We start from the raw sequence: 17,883 nt of genomic DNA on the forward strand, positions 1-17,883 counted from the left end.
AAAAAATTATGTTTTGGAATCTCAGTGTAATACTGAACGCAAATAATTTTTCTTAGTGTGCTAAAGAAGGTCACCAGCAAAGGATACAGTGATCCAGTACCACAGGCAATTTTAAAGAAAAGAGGAAATGGCAATGGATGTGGTACAGCTCAGCAGAGGACAAAGAATGCCACAGTTAATCTTGCTAAAACTCAAGGTAAAGTTGAAATACTCCCAGGTATTACTTCCTTGTTTAAATTGAATAAGCAGAACTCTGATTCTGGAACTTTAGCAACAAATAAGCAAAGTATAACGTGGTTTCACTCATTTTACATTCATTTCATATTTTAGAGATGAGATTTTATTCTTCCACTTTTCAGACAAGTATTTTGGTGTTTTGGGGTGTGAGTTTAGTTTTTATTTTCTTTTGTGAAAAAAATAATTAAGGGAGTCACTAGGTTATCTGCATTTCTGGTCCTTCTGTGTATTATACCTGTGCTTCTTCAAAGTTTCATTGATAAATATAAGAATTCCATCTGCAAAACCAACACTAAAGAGCTCTTTAAAAAGTAATGGTACAATCTAGAGAGCTGTAATACGTAGGGAGGAAGAATTTTCCCTCTGGGCTCTGTGCTATGCCTGTTGTTTTTCCATATTCTAATAAAGAGAAGAATACTGATCAGATTGCATAATTTGCTAATATAATAACTGATTTTAAAAATTAATTTGCTTTATGCATTAAGCATTCACATATGTAAGAGCAGTGTGTAAAATGCTAAAACCAATTTTGAGGTAGGTAATGAATTAATACTGAAAGTAAATTTAAAAGTAAGCCAGAGAAAAGTTATTCATGTTCTAGTGACAGCTAAAAATTAAACATTTAAAAAGATTTGATAATTCTGTTTGACATATTTAAATGCTCAAAATATCATCTCTAGGATTTCAACCATTATAAACAAATGAATTCCCAAAATTAATCCTCTTTCTTTCCAGTTACCAGCTTTAGTTTCAACTGCAGATCTAAGTTGTTAACCCTAATGACCTACAATAATAATGATCTGGCTATGAGAAATAAATTAGCTTTGTTACTGTTTGAGGAAAAAAATTGCAACAATTTCAACATTTCTATTTTGTGTTTTAGCTTGATTCTGCTTTTCAGCTATGTGGAACAGTCTGTTTTTCCCCCTAGAACTTCAAAGGGAAGAAAGACCCTTACTGCTCTTTTGGCATAAGAAAATCAGATTTTTCTACCCCCATATATTTATGCAAATCCAATTCTGGCATAGGATCAATGCTCTTTACTTGAGGAGGAGAGATCCTATTTTAATAATTTTACTTAAGATACTGGAATACTTCCTCTATATTTGTAATAAATTTTTTTTATTTTATCACATCACTAACGCCTAATTTGTAATTGTCCGTTTGATCATTATGTTACCATTTCATTGTTATCTATTTTATTTCTTCTAAAGGGATTTAAAAACAAATATTGAATTTCACTCACAAACTGGAAGGTATATTTTTGAATTTTCTTTACTTAGGATCCCAAGGAGAGTCACCACATTCAGTAAAATCTTCAGGGTCTTCAAGGCAGTCTGATGAAAATGTGACAAAATTGGACCACAGTGTAACTACAGATAAACAAACACCTAAGAGAAAAATTGTCAAGCAAGGACAAACAACATTGCCTAAGATTAGTGCAAAAATAGTAGCAATGCCTAAAAACCTAAATCAATCTAAGAAAGGTGAAACTTTGAATAATAAGGATTCAAAACAGAAAACACTTCCTGGACAGGTTATATTGAAGACTCAGCCTTCTTCTCTGAGACCTTTAAAAAGTGAACCATCTGTTGTCCAAAAAAGTGTGCTTCGTGATGTATGTGATAATAATAACAAAGGCAATGTTTCTGAACAGAAGCCTCATGAACCTCTAATTAATCTCACAGCCGAAATCAGTGATACAGAAGCATGTCAGTCACCATGCATACTTGACCCACAAAAGCCATTAAACAATCAAGAAAAAGAGAAGTTGGTGTTAGAATGCCAAAATATTTCAAATCTAGATAAATTAATAAAACATGAACTGGAATCAAAACAGATTTGTTCAGATAAAAGTGAAACAAATTTTTCTGGTCACAAAAAAACAGATCAATGCAACACAGTTAAAATACATTGTCATTCTGATGAGAGTGATAATGTAGATCCAGAATTTTATAGCACCACTGCTCTAAAATCCATGATTTCAAATCCAAATGAAAACTCTTTGAACTCTAATCCAGTTTGTGACCTAGATTCAACAAATGTAGAGCAAGTCCATTCAGTGTCAGATAGGGAGAAGCAAGCAGGGAGAAAAGATACAAACAAAAAATTAAACATTAAATGTGTGAAAGATGTTTTACCTTGTGTTCCTGAACAGACAAATGGTACCTTAAATTCTGGTCAAGATGACAGAAAATCTAGAATTCATGTGGAAGAACAGACAGTTCCCCATCAGTTTTCTGATGACTCTGCCATGAATGGAGACAAACATGCTACAGTAGACTCAAATACTTCCTCCAAGTGTTTTTTGGAACAAATACCAGGGAAAAATTCTCCTAAAGACATGGAAACAACAGAAACTCCAGAGAGCCATGAAACTCCAGAAGCTCCGTTCATGAGTCACTGGAATTTGAGTACCAGTGTTCCGCATCAGAGAGAGAGTCCTGAATCTGACAGTGGCAGTGCTACAACATCCTCTGATGACATAAAGCCTAGATCTGAAGACTATGATGCTGGAGGGTCTCAGGATGATGATGGGTCAAATGACAGGGGTATTTCTAAATGTGGCACTATGCTGTGCCATGATTTTCTTGGAAGAAGTAGCAGTGACACCAGTACTCCTGAAGAATTAAAAATATATGATAGTAACTTAAGAATTGAAGTGAAAATGAAAAAGCAAAGTAGTAATGATCTTTTCCAAGTTAATTCGACAAGTGATGATGAGATTCCTAGGAAAAGGCCAGAAATTTGGTCTCGATCTACAAGAGTCCACCCTAGGGAAAAAGAAAATATTCCACGAGGCAGTATCCAGTTTGCTCAGGAAGTAGATCAGGTTTCTTCCTCAGCAGATGAAACAGAAGATGAAAGGTCTGAAGCTGAAAATGTTGCAGAAAATTTCTCTACATCTAACCCAGCTCTTCAGCAGTTTCAGGGAATAATTAATTTAGCTTTTGAAGATGCAACTGAAAATGAAAGTCACGAGTTTCGTGCAACTAAAAATTTTAAAAGGTCAGTTTTACTTTCGGTAGATGAATGTGAAGAACTAGGATCTGATGAAGGGGAAGTCCATGCTCCCTTTCAGCCTTCTGTAGATTCGCCTTCACCTTCTGATGTTTTTGATGGTGTTTCTCATGAACATCACGGAAGGGTCTGCTACTCCAGATACTCACAAGGAAGTAAAGGTAGTATTTTAGAATGTAGACAAGAGAAAGCCAATAGTGTATATAAAAACAAAAGCTCTCCCTTGGGTCTTAGTAGCATTGACTCTTCAAGAAAAGATAAACAGAGTGCTTCAGCCACAGAAAAAAAGAGCACAACAGATGTCCTGTCCAGAGGAGGCAGACAGCTTCCTCCAGAAGATAAAAAAGTAAACAGTGGAAGCAATGTGGTTAATGACTTTCAGCCACGCAGCAAACTTTCAGATAGTGATATAAAATCTCAAGAAAGACCATGTCATCTGGAACTTCATCAAAGAGACCCCAATTCTGACATACCAAAGAACAGCTCTACAAAATCTCTGGACTCTTACTGGAGTCAAGTTCTGCCTCCAGAAGGTCAAGTGAAAGAGAGCCATTCTGCAGCTACCAAGAAAGCTAATATTGCTTTATCTGCAGGTAATGTACAGATATAGAAATGCTAAATCCATAAGAAAATGAGTTTATAGAATTTTAAAGTTGTAGGTAGCCCTGAATGTTATATTTTAGTTAGATAGAATAATTACTTAAGCAACAGATTCAAATTTTAAATGAAAACTGAAATTTCTTAATAGAATGAAAATAGCTCCTTACTCTTTATTGTTCACTTAAAATCTTAGTGAAAAATTCATATCTAGTAAAAATTTGGGTGTTTTATTAGAGCTAACCTACTAAGAGATTTTACATGAAAGAATAAAGGGAAAAACTTAGTTTGCTATTATTTAGTTATTTATGTCTAATTTAACATAGGAATTATTGACTATTAGAAATTTTATTATACATTGGATATGATTTATGAACTATGCTAATATATATCTAAGAGGGCTGTGCAATAAGTATAGTAATATGTAACTAAAAGCACTGAACTATTTTAACTAGATTAATTATTAAAATTTATATACATTTTACAGAGATTAAGACTTTCAGGATCACTATAATTCTATTCTAAAATTTTCAAGTAAAAAGATAAATTTCCTAAAAGAGATTATATTTAGAAGCAATGATAATATATGAAAAAATCCCAGGCTTATTTCATATGTATAGATGGTTTCCTGTCTAATTGTTTTGTGTGTTTGTCTTCCTTATTATAGTAATTTGAACCATGACCCACATTTAAAATATGCAATAGTGGCTGACTGAGTAGCTAATGTATACCAGAACTAAGAAAAATACTTATCAGTAGTCCCTGTTCAGCAAAATCACAAGAATAGGGAACTCTTTAAAGTTGTACTTTTTTTTTGTCCTTGCTTGCATCCTCCTTTGCATGTGCAATATATAAGTCTTTAGATAAAGTAAGTCTTTAGATAAAATGTATTTATTCTCCCTTTGAAACTGACTTACCTTAAAAGTCACCATCAAATAACCGCCTCTTATTTTCTCTTTAAGTTTCTATTATAGTGAATTAGATACATGTGCGCGTTCTGTTTATGTTTAAATAATTTCTGTTTTCTGTATCACAAGTTTTCAAATTAAACTGGAGAATTATTGTTAGTTGCCTATGTTGATTTTGCTGCTAAACATTACCTTTGAGTTTTTTTTTTCAAACGTAGAAAAAGAAATGCCTCAGAAATCTTGTCAATTTTGTATAAATGTTATTTTTCCCATTCTCTGTTTTTTTTTTGGACAATAACTGTTATATTGTGTTAATATTGTTCTACAGAACTCTGAGGGGTACCAACATGTGCAGTTTTTACATTGTTTAGTATTATGAATTATTTCAGGAGACATAGATGATTGTGACACAGTGGCACAAAACTACATGTATGACCATCGGCCTTCAAAAACCCTCTCTCCAATATATGAAATGGATGTAACAGAAGCATTTGAGCAGAAAATGGAATCAGAAACACATGTTACAGACATGGATTTTGAAGATGAGCAACACTTTGCAAAACAAGATTGGACGCTATTAAAGCAACTGCTCTCTGAAGAGGATTCAAACTTAAATATTACAAATTCTATTCCTGAAGACTTAAATTTAGCACAGTATCTAATCAATCAGACACTACTTTTAGCACGAGACAGCTCAAAACCTCAGGGTAAAGCACATGTTGACACTTTAAACAGATGGAGTGAACTAACATCTCCATTCGATGATTCCTCAGCAAGCATCACCATGGCTAGTTTTTCCTCTGAGGATTGTTCACCCCAAGGGGAATGGACAATTCTGGAACTAGAAACTCAGCATTAAGAGTATTAACACTTTGGAAAATGTTAAACTATGCCACCCCTTTATTTTTTTGATGCTTATATTATATCCAAGTGATAATTGCATTAGCCTATTAGACTATCCTTAATATTGAGGAAGTCTTTCCAATTTACTGAAGTAAACATAGTTTGTTTATTAATATATCACATGTAGAAAAAAGTGTTTTTCTAAAAATCTTGAGCATGTTTTCTATAATTATTAGAGAAATTAGAAGACTTGTAAGGAAACCCTTGCTTTAGTTTTCCTTTCCTAACTGATCATTCATTTACTTGTTTATCATTCAATAATTTAAAATGTGAATGCACAAGTAGAACAGTCCCTTTACTTTTTGCTCTGCATATGGTAACCATAATTTAACAATAAAAAAACTTATTGTGCTTGTGTCAATTTATGTAGAGTTAATTTGTAACATTCAAACGCAGGTTGGTATGGTTGAGGCTGATAGCTTAATATTAGAAAAAACCTTCGCTTTCCCAACAATTCATGTCCAGGAAATTGTCAAGTAAATGCATCTCAAATTTCGCTGACATTTTTGCTAAAACAGGAGAAGTGGAATTTCCTGTAACTCTTTTTGGGATATATCCGCGGAAAGGCATCTGCCCTTGTTGAAAAAAAGTGGGAAAACTGTCCATCTGTTTTATCTATATAGACTTCCTTTATAGTTAATCACTCTCCATTTTTCATTCCATGGTAGAGATATTTTTGAACTGCATCTGCAGTAATCCTGCACTAAATATTACCTTGAAAATGGGTACATGAGGCAATTGAGTTATAGAGTTAAATTGTGTGCATGTGTGTGCACATACATGTATGTTTGCTTTTCTATTTGTCTATATGCTCTAGTTCCTTATTTCCTTGATCAGATTGTCTTTCAGTCTGTAATTTTGGTAGAAAGGCAAAGATAAACATCTTTTTTACAAAATTCTACTGGGGAGTGAACACTTGGTTACCTACTTGATATTGGTGGATGTTACCCTTAGGGTGATGGGATTTAGTAGAATTGGCACCTCTCAAAGCTTTGTAACTAACTAATAATTTCTCTAAAATAGACCAGAAGGAAATATTTTGGCTTAGAATTCCTTTTCTAAATTAACAAAGTTTCGGGCAATTCCCTGGCGGTCCAGTGGTTAAGACTCAGTGCTTTCACTGCTGTGGCCCAGGTTTAATCCCTGGTCAGGGAACTAAGATCCTGTAAACTGTGCAGCGCGGCCAAAAATAAAAATAAAAAAATAATAAATTCACAAAGTTTTCAACAAATGATCAACATTAGCGAGAACCTGTAACTATATTGAATATCAACAATTATATTGATGCACAATCATTTGGTATTCTTATATAATAACATATTAATGTTACTATTAGCTACTAACCTGTTATACCATACCTTTTTTAACTAGAAGCTCTGCAAGGGACACTCATTCATTCAAACAGTCAAGAAACACATTTGTTCTAGGCACTGAAGTGTGAAGATAAATAAGGTTTGATTCCTGCCACCCAAAAGAGTTCAGTTTCTAATGAGGAGGGAAAACCATATAAGAAAAAGGTCAAAAACAGTATTATAAGAACTTTGTGTCTTAAAGCTGGATGGGAATTTAGAGGTTAGTTTAATCCCTTCAAATTCCCAAGGAGGACTCTGAAGCCCAGAGGAATTTTAAAATTGCCCAGGGTCCCACACTGATTTGTGAGTTAGAATCCAGTATTCCTTAATTTCAGTTAGATGTTATCTCTACCACACAACACACTTCATTTGACTTTTATCATAAAATCTGAAAACAAATTCATTCATAGATAGTTTGTAGCATAAAGAAATAATATATGATAGAGTCAGAAACAGCACAGATTTCCAAGACAGTGTGTTTTCTTTTTCTCCAAATGTGAAATTGTTTTGTTATTTTTAATAAACTACCTCAGAAGTTCACAAATTTATAATTGAAGCTTCATTTCTTTCATGTCACATTTGCAAATAGATAGTAGGGAAGGACTTAAGTCCTTAAGTATGACCTCTTAGGTAATTTCAGGACGTGTTTTCTTATCATGCCCTTTTGTGAACAACACATCTACCAGTCTGTTTCCTGCAGGACTCTGGGCTAGTTCTTTATCATTCAACAAACATATACTGAAAAATAACTACTAAAATTTATTTAACACTTATTAAATGTTAGACACTGTGCTGAGTGCTTTAAATATGCATTAACATCTAATTCTCACAACAGTTCTATGAGATATGTCTTATCTTTATTTTATACATAAGGAGACTGATGTAGCATCCTTACCCTGGATGAGCTACCCTAGTGGAAGAAACTAAGAGAGAAATAACACATTATGCTATTGTTTGGTAAGATAGCAATTGTATATGGTCAGAGTTGTAATAGCTCAGAGGGAAAAGCTATGAACAGATTGTCAGGAAGAAAAGATTAGAGAAAGCTTCTTAAGGGCAAGTAATATTCAGTGAAGCTTCAGAATTTCTATAAAGGGGCTTGGTGGCTGCAATCTAGTTGGAAGTGTAGGCCAGGCAACTTGACTTGAAGATGAACTTTTATAGGAAGTACTTTGCTTTTCCTTAGATTGTATGTTACAGATCAATAAAAATACAAACATTTTTAAAACATGCTTTTATACATAGTTTACCTAAGACTCAAAAACTCCATCCATACAAACAAAAATTCTTATTTTTTTTAAATTTGAGTTCTTGGTGGAGGACTGATGAAGATTATGGAGAGAGTCTAAAGCCCCTTTGTACCATCTCTTGCAGCAATCAAGTAATAGCTGATGCTGGCTTTCCAGGATGAGTAGGAATTTGCTTGGTGATAGGGCATTCTAGACATAGGAGCACCTTAAGGAATGGTGACCAGGATGTGTGTTGAGGATGCAGACAAAGAGTGGTAGAAGATAAGACTAAAAAGCTGAGTTGGGGTTGGATTCTGGAAGTTATTAAATACTATGCTTAAATGTTTAAATAGTCAAAGCTCTGGATTTGGTAGGCATCATGTCTCTTTCCATTATGCATTCATTTATTTATTTTTAACTCTCCCTGGACAATCTGTTTGCACATTCTTGGGGAAATAACCACCTACTGCTCACAATGGGTAGTCATCAAACTTGTTTCTTAAGTTACTAGGTAACATAACCAGGTGTTTCAGAAAGATAACTGTCAGCAGTAATGAAGATGGCCTGTTTTGGAGAAGCACTCAGATCTCAAGATGCAATTACAATAGTTCTGTCAACCTTAGAAATGGGGAACGGAAGAGGATTTGGTAACAGAGACATTAGGTAGATTGAGATATGGTGGCAGAAGATAGAAAGGAATTTTTTAATTGCTATCAAAAATAACATTTATTCCACACATATTTGAGGGCCCATGATATTTCTGGGTATTAAAGGATGAATGGCATTGTATCTGTCCTTGAATATCTCAGTTTAGTGAGAGATTGTTAAAACTTTTTAAGTTGTGTCAAAATAAAGCTCTGTATGAAGTGTAATCAGTGTACACAGGAGAGAGAAATGATGGAATGATACTTGGATAGGCTCCTTTACTATTTTAGGACTAGTAAGAGTTCACAAGACAAAGGAAGAGGCATATTCGGCAGAAAAAGAGTTTAGAAGCAGTGGGGAATTCTTGTTCCATATGGCTGAAGAGTAGAAGGGAATGGATGGGGAGGGCAAGAGATGAAGTTGGACAGGGACATATAGTACAGAGAGGAGCATGATCAGATCTGCATTTTAGAATGATCACTCTGGAAGCAGTATGTACAATTGAGTAGAGCAGGGTTCAAAGCAGGTAGACTAGTGATGAGTGTTAAAATAATAAAGGCTTGAACTAGGGCAATGGCTGTGGAGATAGAAGGAGTGGCCATATTAGGTTTAAGATGTGGATTGGAGAAACATTGATTTTGGGTGAGAGGAGGGAGTCATCTTAGAAGACTCAGGATTCTGACTGAAGTGCCTGGGTTGTGGATGACGTCATTAGCCAAAAATTGAAGCAAGCTCAGGAGTGGGGATGAGTTCAGTTTAGGACATACTGCGTTTGTGAGGCCTGTGGGACATTCAAGAGGCTGAAGACAAAATACTGTGGAATAGTCAGAGAAAGAAAAGCCGGAGAAGGAGACTGAAAAGGAATATTCAGAAGTAAGAGAACTAGGAGGCCAAAGATAAGAGGAGACAGTGGTGAATGTATAATCACCACTAATCAGAGAAGGGCAAATCAAGGCTGAGATTCTACTTTAACCTATCAAAGTGGCAAGGATTTTTAAAAGTTTGTAAAAAAAAATTCAACAGTTAGCAAGAGAATGGTAAGTTTGGGATCCTTGTATGTTGCTGTAGGAGTGTAAATTACCTTTCCAGGAAGTAATTAGGCAATCTGTGTCAAGAATGTTTATAACTTTGTATCCTTAAACTAGTCCTTTCCCCTCTTGGGACCTGCCATTGAGAAATAAGAAGAATCTGAGACAAAGATTTGTCTACAAAAATGTTTGTCAGAGAGCTAGATATATAAGTGAAAACTGAAAACTAGCTAAATGTCAACAGCAGAAAGGCTAAATTATGGTACATCTATATAACACATTATGAAATGATTAAAATTGTTTTCAAAACATCTATTTCATGTCAAGAGAAGATACTTATAAGAAAAAAAACCAGAATATTAATTTATAAATATAACATCCAATTTTCTATACTTACAAGTACATAGAAAAAGAGACTTGAAGGAAATAAGCATGTATTAATAGTGGTTATGGTTAAGGGGTGATTATTATTTTTATCTTTTAACTCATATTTTTCATGTTTTCTACAAGGCACAGAAAAATAAGTATATTTGTTTTTAGGTAAGTAGTAGCGGTTAACAGTGTCAAATGCTGTTTGAAATGTCAAGGTTCACACTTAGACTAGTACATTGGATTTGGACATTAGGACTTTATTGGTAGTTTTTGTCAATTGGTGTTTTCTTTAGAGTAGTAGTAAGGACAGAAACTAGACTACAGTGGGTTGAAAGGTGAACAGGAAGTAAAGAAGTAGAACTTGTTCTTTTAAGGAGCCTGACTGAAAAAGAGACAGTGGTAGCTTGAAGTTACTGTTGTTTTTAAGATAAAAGTAACTTTAGCACTTTGAAAATAAGAGGTTGGGAATAATCAATGAATCAGGGGCCATCAAGGAAGAGGCAGGAGAAGGTGGGATCAAGCACAAAGAATACTAACTGATACAGGGCATTGCAAGGAACTTCAGGTGTTTAAAGCACTAAATGCATGTGGAACAGTAGAGGAAGATAAAGCTGGAAAAGTATAGGAAGGCCAGGACATGAAGAACCTGTAAGCCATGCCAAGGACGGGGAAAGCCATTTAGGCAAACATATTAAATATTTTAAATATATTAAATCAAAGGTAAACATATTATAGGACTGTTTTTTGTTTGTTGTTTTTGGGTTATTTTTGGCCTTGCCGTGCGGCATGTGGGATCTTATTACCTGAGCAGGGATCGAACCTGCACCCACTGCATTGGAAGCATGTAGTCTTAACCATTGGACCACTAGGGAAGTCCAGGACTGTTTTGTTAAGATTATTCTAGCTGCATAGTGTGGAAAAGTATCTTAGAGAAGAGACTGGAAGAAAGAAGACCTGTAAAGGGGTCACTGGAATAATTAAGGAGAAAAAGAGACCCAAACTAAGGAAAAAATGGCGAAGATAGAAATAAGAAGATGGATTTGAGAGAAAATTAGGAGGTAGAATGAACAAGATGTGGTTACCAACTGAGTATGAAGACTTGGAAGAAGGGATAAAGGTGATTCCTCTTCATACCCCAGAATTCTAATAGGTGAAAAATGGAAGGCTGATGCTTTGTAGTTGAAAAAAAGATAATTTTCAATTTGGACATGTCACATTTGAAATGCAGTTGAGACAACCAAGGTATATAATATGTCTTTCAAAATTCAGAAACCCAACAAACTATGATATTTCCACTCCCCACTCCATGTACTGCTAGTTTTGTTTCTTTGTGTTTTTTTGGTGGGGGGGAGTAGGGGGGTGGGAACTTGGTTTGTCTCAATTTAGTGGTTTATTGCAGGAGCTATTTTGAGATTGGAATTATCTACATACTCTTCTCCAGTGATATGTATATTATTTATACTATAAATTCCTATATTAAGACTACTTTGAATCCAGCTAGTTAGATATGAGAAGTATACGTTTCTATCATGTTAATATTGCATGAGTTACTTTCAGTGTTTGTGATTCATCTTACACACAATGGTTTCTTAATTACTTCCAAATTTAGCCAGTATTATCACAAGAATTTTAATTCTAATCTGAGAATTTCAATTCTATTCTGATTCTATATTTTATGATAACAGTATCCCAATCAATTAAATAATACATTTCCAAATCAGGAAGATATTAGGAAAAAATACTTCCACACCAAAAAATACAGTATTTTTCCCTAAAAGGTTTTCAAATAAAATGTTCTGAAGCTTACCTCTTTTTATTCAATTTATGGTCAACTTTAGTCAGGCAAGAGAGCTAGATAAAAAATTAAAATAGAAATATACCTGCACTTAAACAATTACATGCTTAAGGAAGATGTCTAACACTCTTACAAAATTGTCCTTTTACTTAGATCCAAACTCTCAAAACATGCAGAATCTACTTTTAAAGTCAAGAAAGTAAATAGAATATTTTCCTACAGTCTTCGGATCTGGATAAATTATAGAGAACAACACAAACTCAAGAAGTTAGAAAAATAACATTAAATTGACTCCAAAGAAAGTAGAAGAAAGGAATTAATACAGGCAATAGTGGAACTTAATTAGAAGTCAGAAAAAGAATAAAACTGATAAATCTAAGGGCTAATTCTTAAAAACAAAACCACCCACACACTAGCTTAATGGAGAGAAAAGCATAAGTACACAATATTAGACAGAAAAAACAACAGAAATTAATAAGGTAGTATTTTATGCAACTACATATAAATACAGTAGAAAACCTGGATGAAATGAATAACTTCTAGAGATATATAAATTACCAAAACAGGCTCAAAAAAAGACAGAAAATCTACACAGATTTTTAGCCTTGGAAGAAACTGAGAAAGCATTCAAGATCTATCATTTTGGCATATTGGAGAAAGAAGAAAGCTTCCAGATGCAATTTAAGAAGCCATCATAATATGATCACCAAAATTTAACTAAAGATAGCATAAAAGAGAAAATTATGGAATAATATCACTTATAATAATCAATGCAAAATTCCTAAAAGATCCAGAAATATATTAAAATAATATGTGGCAATTTATTTAAGGAATGTAAGACAATTTAAGGTTGGGAAACCTATTCATATACTATATCCACATTAATAGGTCAAACATAGAAAAATCATCTCCATAGATACCAAAATTTAACTTGAAACAATGATGCCAAAAAGTACTATAAGAAAAGGTGAGATTATTTACAATTGCCAAGATATGGAAGTAATCTAATTGTCCATCAGCAGATGAATGGATAAAGAAAATGCAGTGTGTATATATATATATAAATACACACACACACACACACACACACACACACACAGAGTGGAATATTATTCAGCCATAAAAAAGAATGAAACTTTGCCATTTGCAACAACATGGATGGACTTGGAGGGCATTATACTAAGTGAAATAAGTCAAAGAGAGAAAGACAAATACTGTATGTTATCACTTATTTGTGGAATCTAAAAAATACAACAAACTAGTGAACATAAAAAAGAAGCAGACTCACAGATATAGAAAACAAACTAGTGGGGGAGGGGCCAGATAAGGGGAAAGGATTAAGAGGTACAAACTATTATGTATAAAATAAGCTACAAAGATATATTGTACAACACAGGGAATATAGCCAATATTCTATAATAACTATAAATGGAGTATAACATTTAAACATTGTGAATCAGTATTTTGTACACCTGTAACTTATATAATATTGTACATCAACTATACTTCAATAAAAAGAAAAAAGATAAAAAAGGAAAACGTGTGATACTTTAATATAATCCTGCAGTAAGAAAGCACATGAGGGCTTCCCTGGTGGCGCAGTGGTTGAGAGTCCGCCTGCCGATGCCGGGGACGTGGGTTCGTGCCCCGGTCTGGGAAGATCCCACATGCCGCGGAGTGGCTGGGCCCGTGAGCCATGGCCGCTGAGCCTGCGAGTCCGGAGCCTGTGCTCCGCAACGGGAGAGGCCACAATAGTGAGAGGCCCACGTACCCCCCAAAAAACAAAAAAAGAAAGCACATGAAACCCAGAAAAAACACATGGAACTCCAAAACATAAAATATAAGATTGTTAATTTGGTTATTTAAATTTTAGAATGAATATATGCCCCAGATATCATAAACAGAATGAAGAGGCAAAAGATAAACTGGGGGGAATTTTTTTTCTTTTTAACAAAAACTAAAATGCAAATGGCTGGTAAACAATCAAAAGATGTCTAACCAGACTCAAAGAAGCATAGAAAAAGAACCATAAAAGAGTTTTTGAAAATATGAATACATTTAATAAGTAATAAATTTGATAAGTGAGACTGTTATAAGTAAATAAATGACTATCCACTAAACATTTTAATTACTTAGGAACTATGAATGAAAACTAATTAGATGCTTTGCCAACATAAAAAATTATTGGAGTTAATTAGATTCAACTAAGCAATTGAAATATATTAAGGGAGAGATACAATTCCAAGTATTATTATACTATACAAGTTTAAATTATTGGTCAAGTCAGTTACCTTGCTTGGAATTCAATTTCACTTCTAATTTTGAAAATCAACCTAAAATTCTGGGCAGGTTACATTAAAATCAATCCAAGAACAGTGTGTGGGTTGACTGTACTTTTCATAGTCAATGAAATAAGAAAATCTAAAAACTACTGAGGAAATGAAATCATTTTGAGCTGTCATGTGCATCACAAATGCCTGAGTCAGTTTATATTATCTCACAGATTTATTTATAGCATGTCAGTGTCAAACAGCTATTACTGCCATCACAAATCCTTATTTGCTGCTTTTTCATTTTTAAATTTTTTTAGAAGCAGGAAATAAGTCATCTTATAAGATCATTGTTTAATTCATTCATTAAAATGATCTTACTAATCATTTTAAAATTTATTTGAACATAATGTTGACCTGACATCTTAGAAACAACAATTCAGTCAGGAGACTCTAAAGTTAGTAATACTGGGCTTCCTGGTGGCACAGTGGTTGAGAATCTGCCTGCCAATGCAGGGGACACGGGTTCGAGCCCTGGTCTGGGAGGATCCCACATGCCGCGGAGCAACTAGGCCTGTGAGCCACAACTACTGAGCCTGCGCGTCTGGAGCCTGTGCTCCGCAGCAAGACAGGCCGCGATAATGAGAGGCCCGTGCACCGCAATGAAGAGTGGCCCCCGCTTGCCGCAACTAGAGAAAGCCCTCGCACTGAAACGAAGACCCAACACAGCCAAAAAGAAATTAATTAATTAATTAATTTTTAAAAAGCAAGTTAAAAAAAAATAAAGTTAGTAATACTACTACTAAATGAAGAAAAATATTACATAGGTAAGAATTCTTAGGGGAAAAATATTGAGTTTTCTCAAGCACTTGTTTTGGAAAGATATGACTGGTTACCTGACTCATCCGTGGGAATGATGCTTCATTTGTGTATGAAAATAATCTAATCTTCATGTTTCAGTTCCCTTTATTTTAGTCACCAATAATATGATAGTATATTTATTAATTTTGATTGACTGTTTACCCTAAGTGAAAAGTTGAAGTATATATAGTTTCTTTCTTTAAGTAATTTGTATTCTAGAAACTTTATAATAAGAAAAAAGTAAGAGCAAATTAGGACTCATTTACAAGAAAGACAACAATGATTTATATTCTTAATATATAAATACCTCATATATCAATCAGAAGAATGCTAACAGCCCAGTAGAAACCTAGGCAAAAAGTAAAAACAAAATTAACAAAATAAATAGAAATGGTCAATAAAAATACAGTGAATGATATAATGTTTTATATACTAGTTAGTAAAGAGGTAAAAAACAAAATATGGTCATTATTTAATTGTAAAGATAAAATCATGAAACCTAATGTCTAGAGTACAGTGAGACTGGCACTGCATTCATATATGTTAGTGTAAGTATAAATCAGTGCAAACTTACTGGAAAGCATTTTGGCAATAGGAATAAGGGTCTTAAAAATCTTCATAATTGTTGAATCAGTAATCTCACTTTTAGAAAAGTAATGAATAATCAGAAATGGTTAAAAATAAGCACATGTATATAATATTTTAATGTCCTAAAACATAGTAATGAATAAGTTATTTTGATATGTTGGGATATTAAGCTATTTTATTAAATATCATGTTTGATAAGAATATTTGGGGACGTCCCTGGTGGTGCAGTGATTAAGAATCTGCCTGCCAATGCAGGAGACACGGGTTTGAGCCCTCGTCCAGGAAGATCCCACATGCCGCGGAGCAACTAAGCCCGTGCGCCACAACTACTGAGCCTGTGCTCTAGAGCCCACGAGCCACAACTACTGAGCCTGGAAGCCACAACTACTGAAGCTGGAGTGCCTACAGCCCGTGCTCTGCAACAAGAGAAACCACCACAATGAGAAGCCCATGCACCACAACGAAGAGTAGACCCCGCTCACAACTAGAGAAAGCCCACGTGCAGCAACAAAGACCCAACACAGCCAAAAATAATTAAATAAAATAAATAAGTGTATTAAAAGAAAAAGAATCCGCCTGCCAATCCAGGGAACATGTATTCGAGCCCTGGTCTGGGAAGATCCCACATGCCACGGAGCAACTAAGCCCGAGCGCCCCAACTACTGAGCCTGTGCTCTGGAGCCCACAAGCCACAACTACTGAGCCCACGCACCTAGAGCCTGTGCTCCGCAACAGGAGAAGCCACCGTAATGAGAAGCCTGCACACTGCAATGAAGAGTAGCCCCACTCACGACAACTGGAGAAAGCCCATGTGCAGCAATGAAGACCCAACGCAGCCAAAAATAAATAAATATTTTTTAATTAACTAAAAAAAAAAAAAAATTGATGATTTGGGGTATGCTCACAATAAAATGAAGGAGTTAGATGTTAATATGTATGTATATGTAATATATTAATGATAAACACTTTAGTCTTATGTGTCAATCTGGGTGGGCTCTGGTACCCAGTTATGTAATCAAACATGAATCTAGATGTTGCTGTGAAGGTATTTTGTAGGTGTATATAACCTCTACAACCACTTGACATTAAGTAGAGATTATCCTTGATAATGTGAGTGGACCTCATCCAATCAGTTTAAGGCCTTAAGAGCACAAACTGAGGCTCCCTGAAGAATAAATTCTGCCTCAAGATTGAAACATCAATTTCTGCCTGAATTCCAGCCTGCCCTACAAATTTCAGACTTGCCAGCCCCCATAATCCTGTGGACCAATTCCTTAAAATAAATCTCTTAATATATATGTCCTATTGGTTCTGTTTCTCTGGACATCCTGACTGGTATAACTGCTAATATCCCACCCTAAATTCTGGTCTTCTCCTTTTCCTTCTCAACAGAATCCTAAATTTTATAGCAGGGTACTTGGCTACTCAGAATGAAAACTACATTTCCCTGCCCTTCTTGCAGTTAGCTGTAACGATGTGACTAGGTTCTGACCAATGAGGTATAAATAAAAGTGTTGAGTGATACTTCCTGAAAGTTTCTCTATAGAGGATGGTGATTTCTTCTCTTCTTTCCTATATCAAGCTGTCTGAAGCACAAATGTGTTCTTTTTTTTTTTTTTAATATGGAACGCTTCACGAATTTGCATGTCATCCTTGCACAGAGGCCATGCTAATCTTCTCTGTATCACTGCAATTTTAGTATATGTGCTGCCGAAGTGAGCATGCGCAAATGTGTTCTATCAGCCCTCTTTTGTACCATGAGGATGAGGGCCACACCCTAGAGATGGCAGAGTGGTAACCTATGTACCTGAATACCTAATGAAACCACTATACCAACCCTGGACTACCTATCTTAGGATTGCTATTACATAAGGGAAGAGAACTTTGTATGTTAAACTTAGTATTTCAGACTATTGTTGATTTGGATTTTCTCTTACTTGCAGCCAAACACAAACTTAATTGGTGCACGACATATGAATACATTACTGAAAAGAAATACCTAACACATTGGTAGTAGTTAGCTCTGGATTTTGGAATTTGTTGTTGATGTTATATTTACTATTCTTTCTGTTTTTTA

General features: G+C 34.7%; 1 protein-coding gene and 1 non-coding gene across 2 annotated transcripts in view; one reads left to right on the forward strand and one right to left on the reverse strand.

Moving 5' to 3' along the window:
* BTBD8 (BTB domain containing 8) overlaps positions 1–7,610 on the forward strand; it is a 94,650-nt gene extending 87,040 nt beyond the window's left edge. The window contains exons 16-18 of the mRNA XM_060025535.1: positions 57–196; positions 1,521–3,851; positions 5,153–7,610. Coding sequence (XP_059881518.1) covers positions 57–196; positions 1,521–3,851; positions 5,153–5,622 — 2,941 coding nt within the window. The 3' untranslated portion in view covers positions 5,623–7,610. The remainder of the gene's footprint in view (positions 1–56; positions 197–1,520; positions 3,852–5,152) is intronic.
* Positions 7,611–17,422: 9,812 nt separating this feature from the next.
* LOC132416147 (U6 spliceosomal RNA) lies at positions 17,423–17,529 on the reverse strand. Its single transcript, XR_009517476.1, has one exon. It is a non-coding gene; the product is annotated as a U6 spliceosomal RNA (small nuclear RNA).
* Positions 17,530–17,883: the final 354 nt, after the last annotated feature.

Source organism: Delphinus delphis, chromosome 1, assembly GCF_949987515.2.
Source record: "Delphinus delphis chromosome 1, mDelDel1.2, whole genome shotgun sequence".
In the NCBI taxonomy this organism is placed as follows: Eukaryota; Metazoa; Chordata; class Mammalia; order Artiodactyla; family Delphinidae; genus Delphinus; species Delphinus delphis.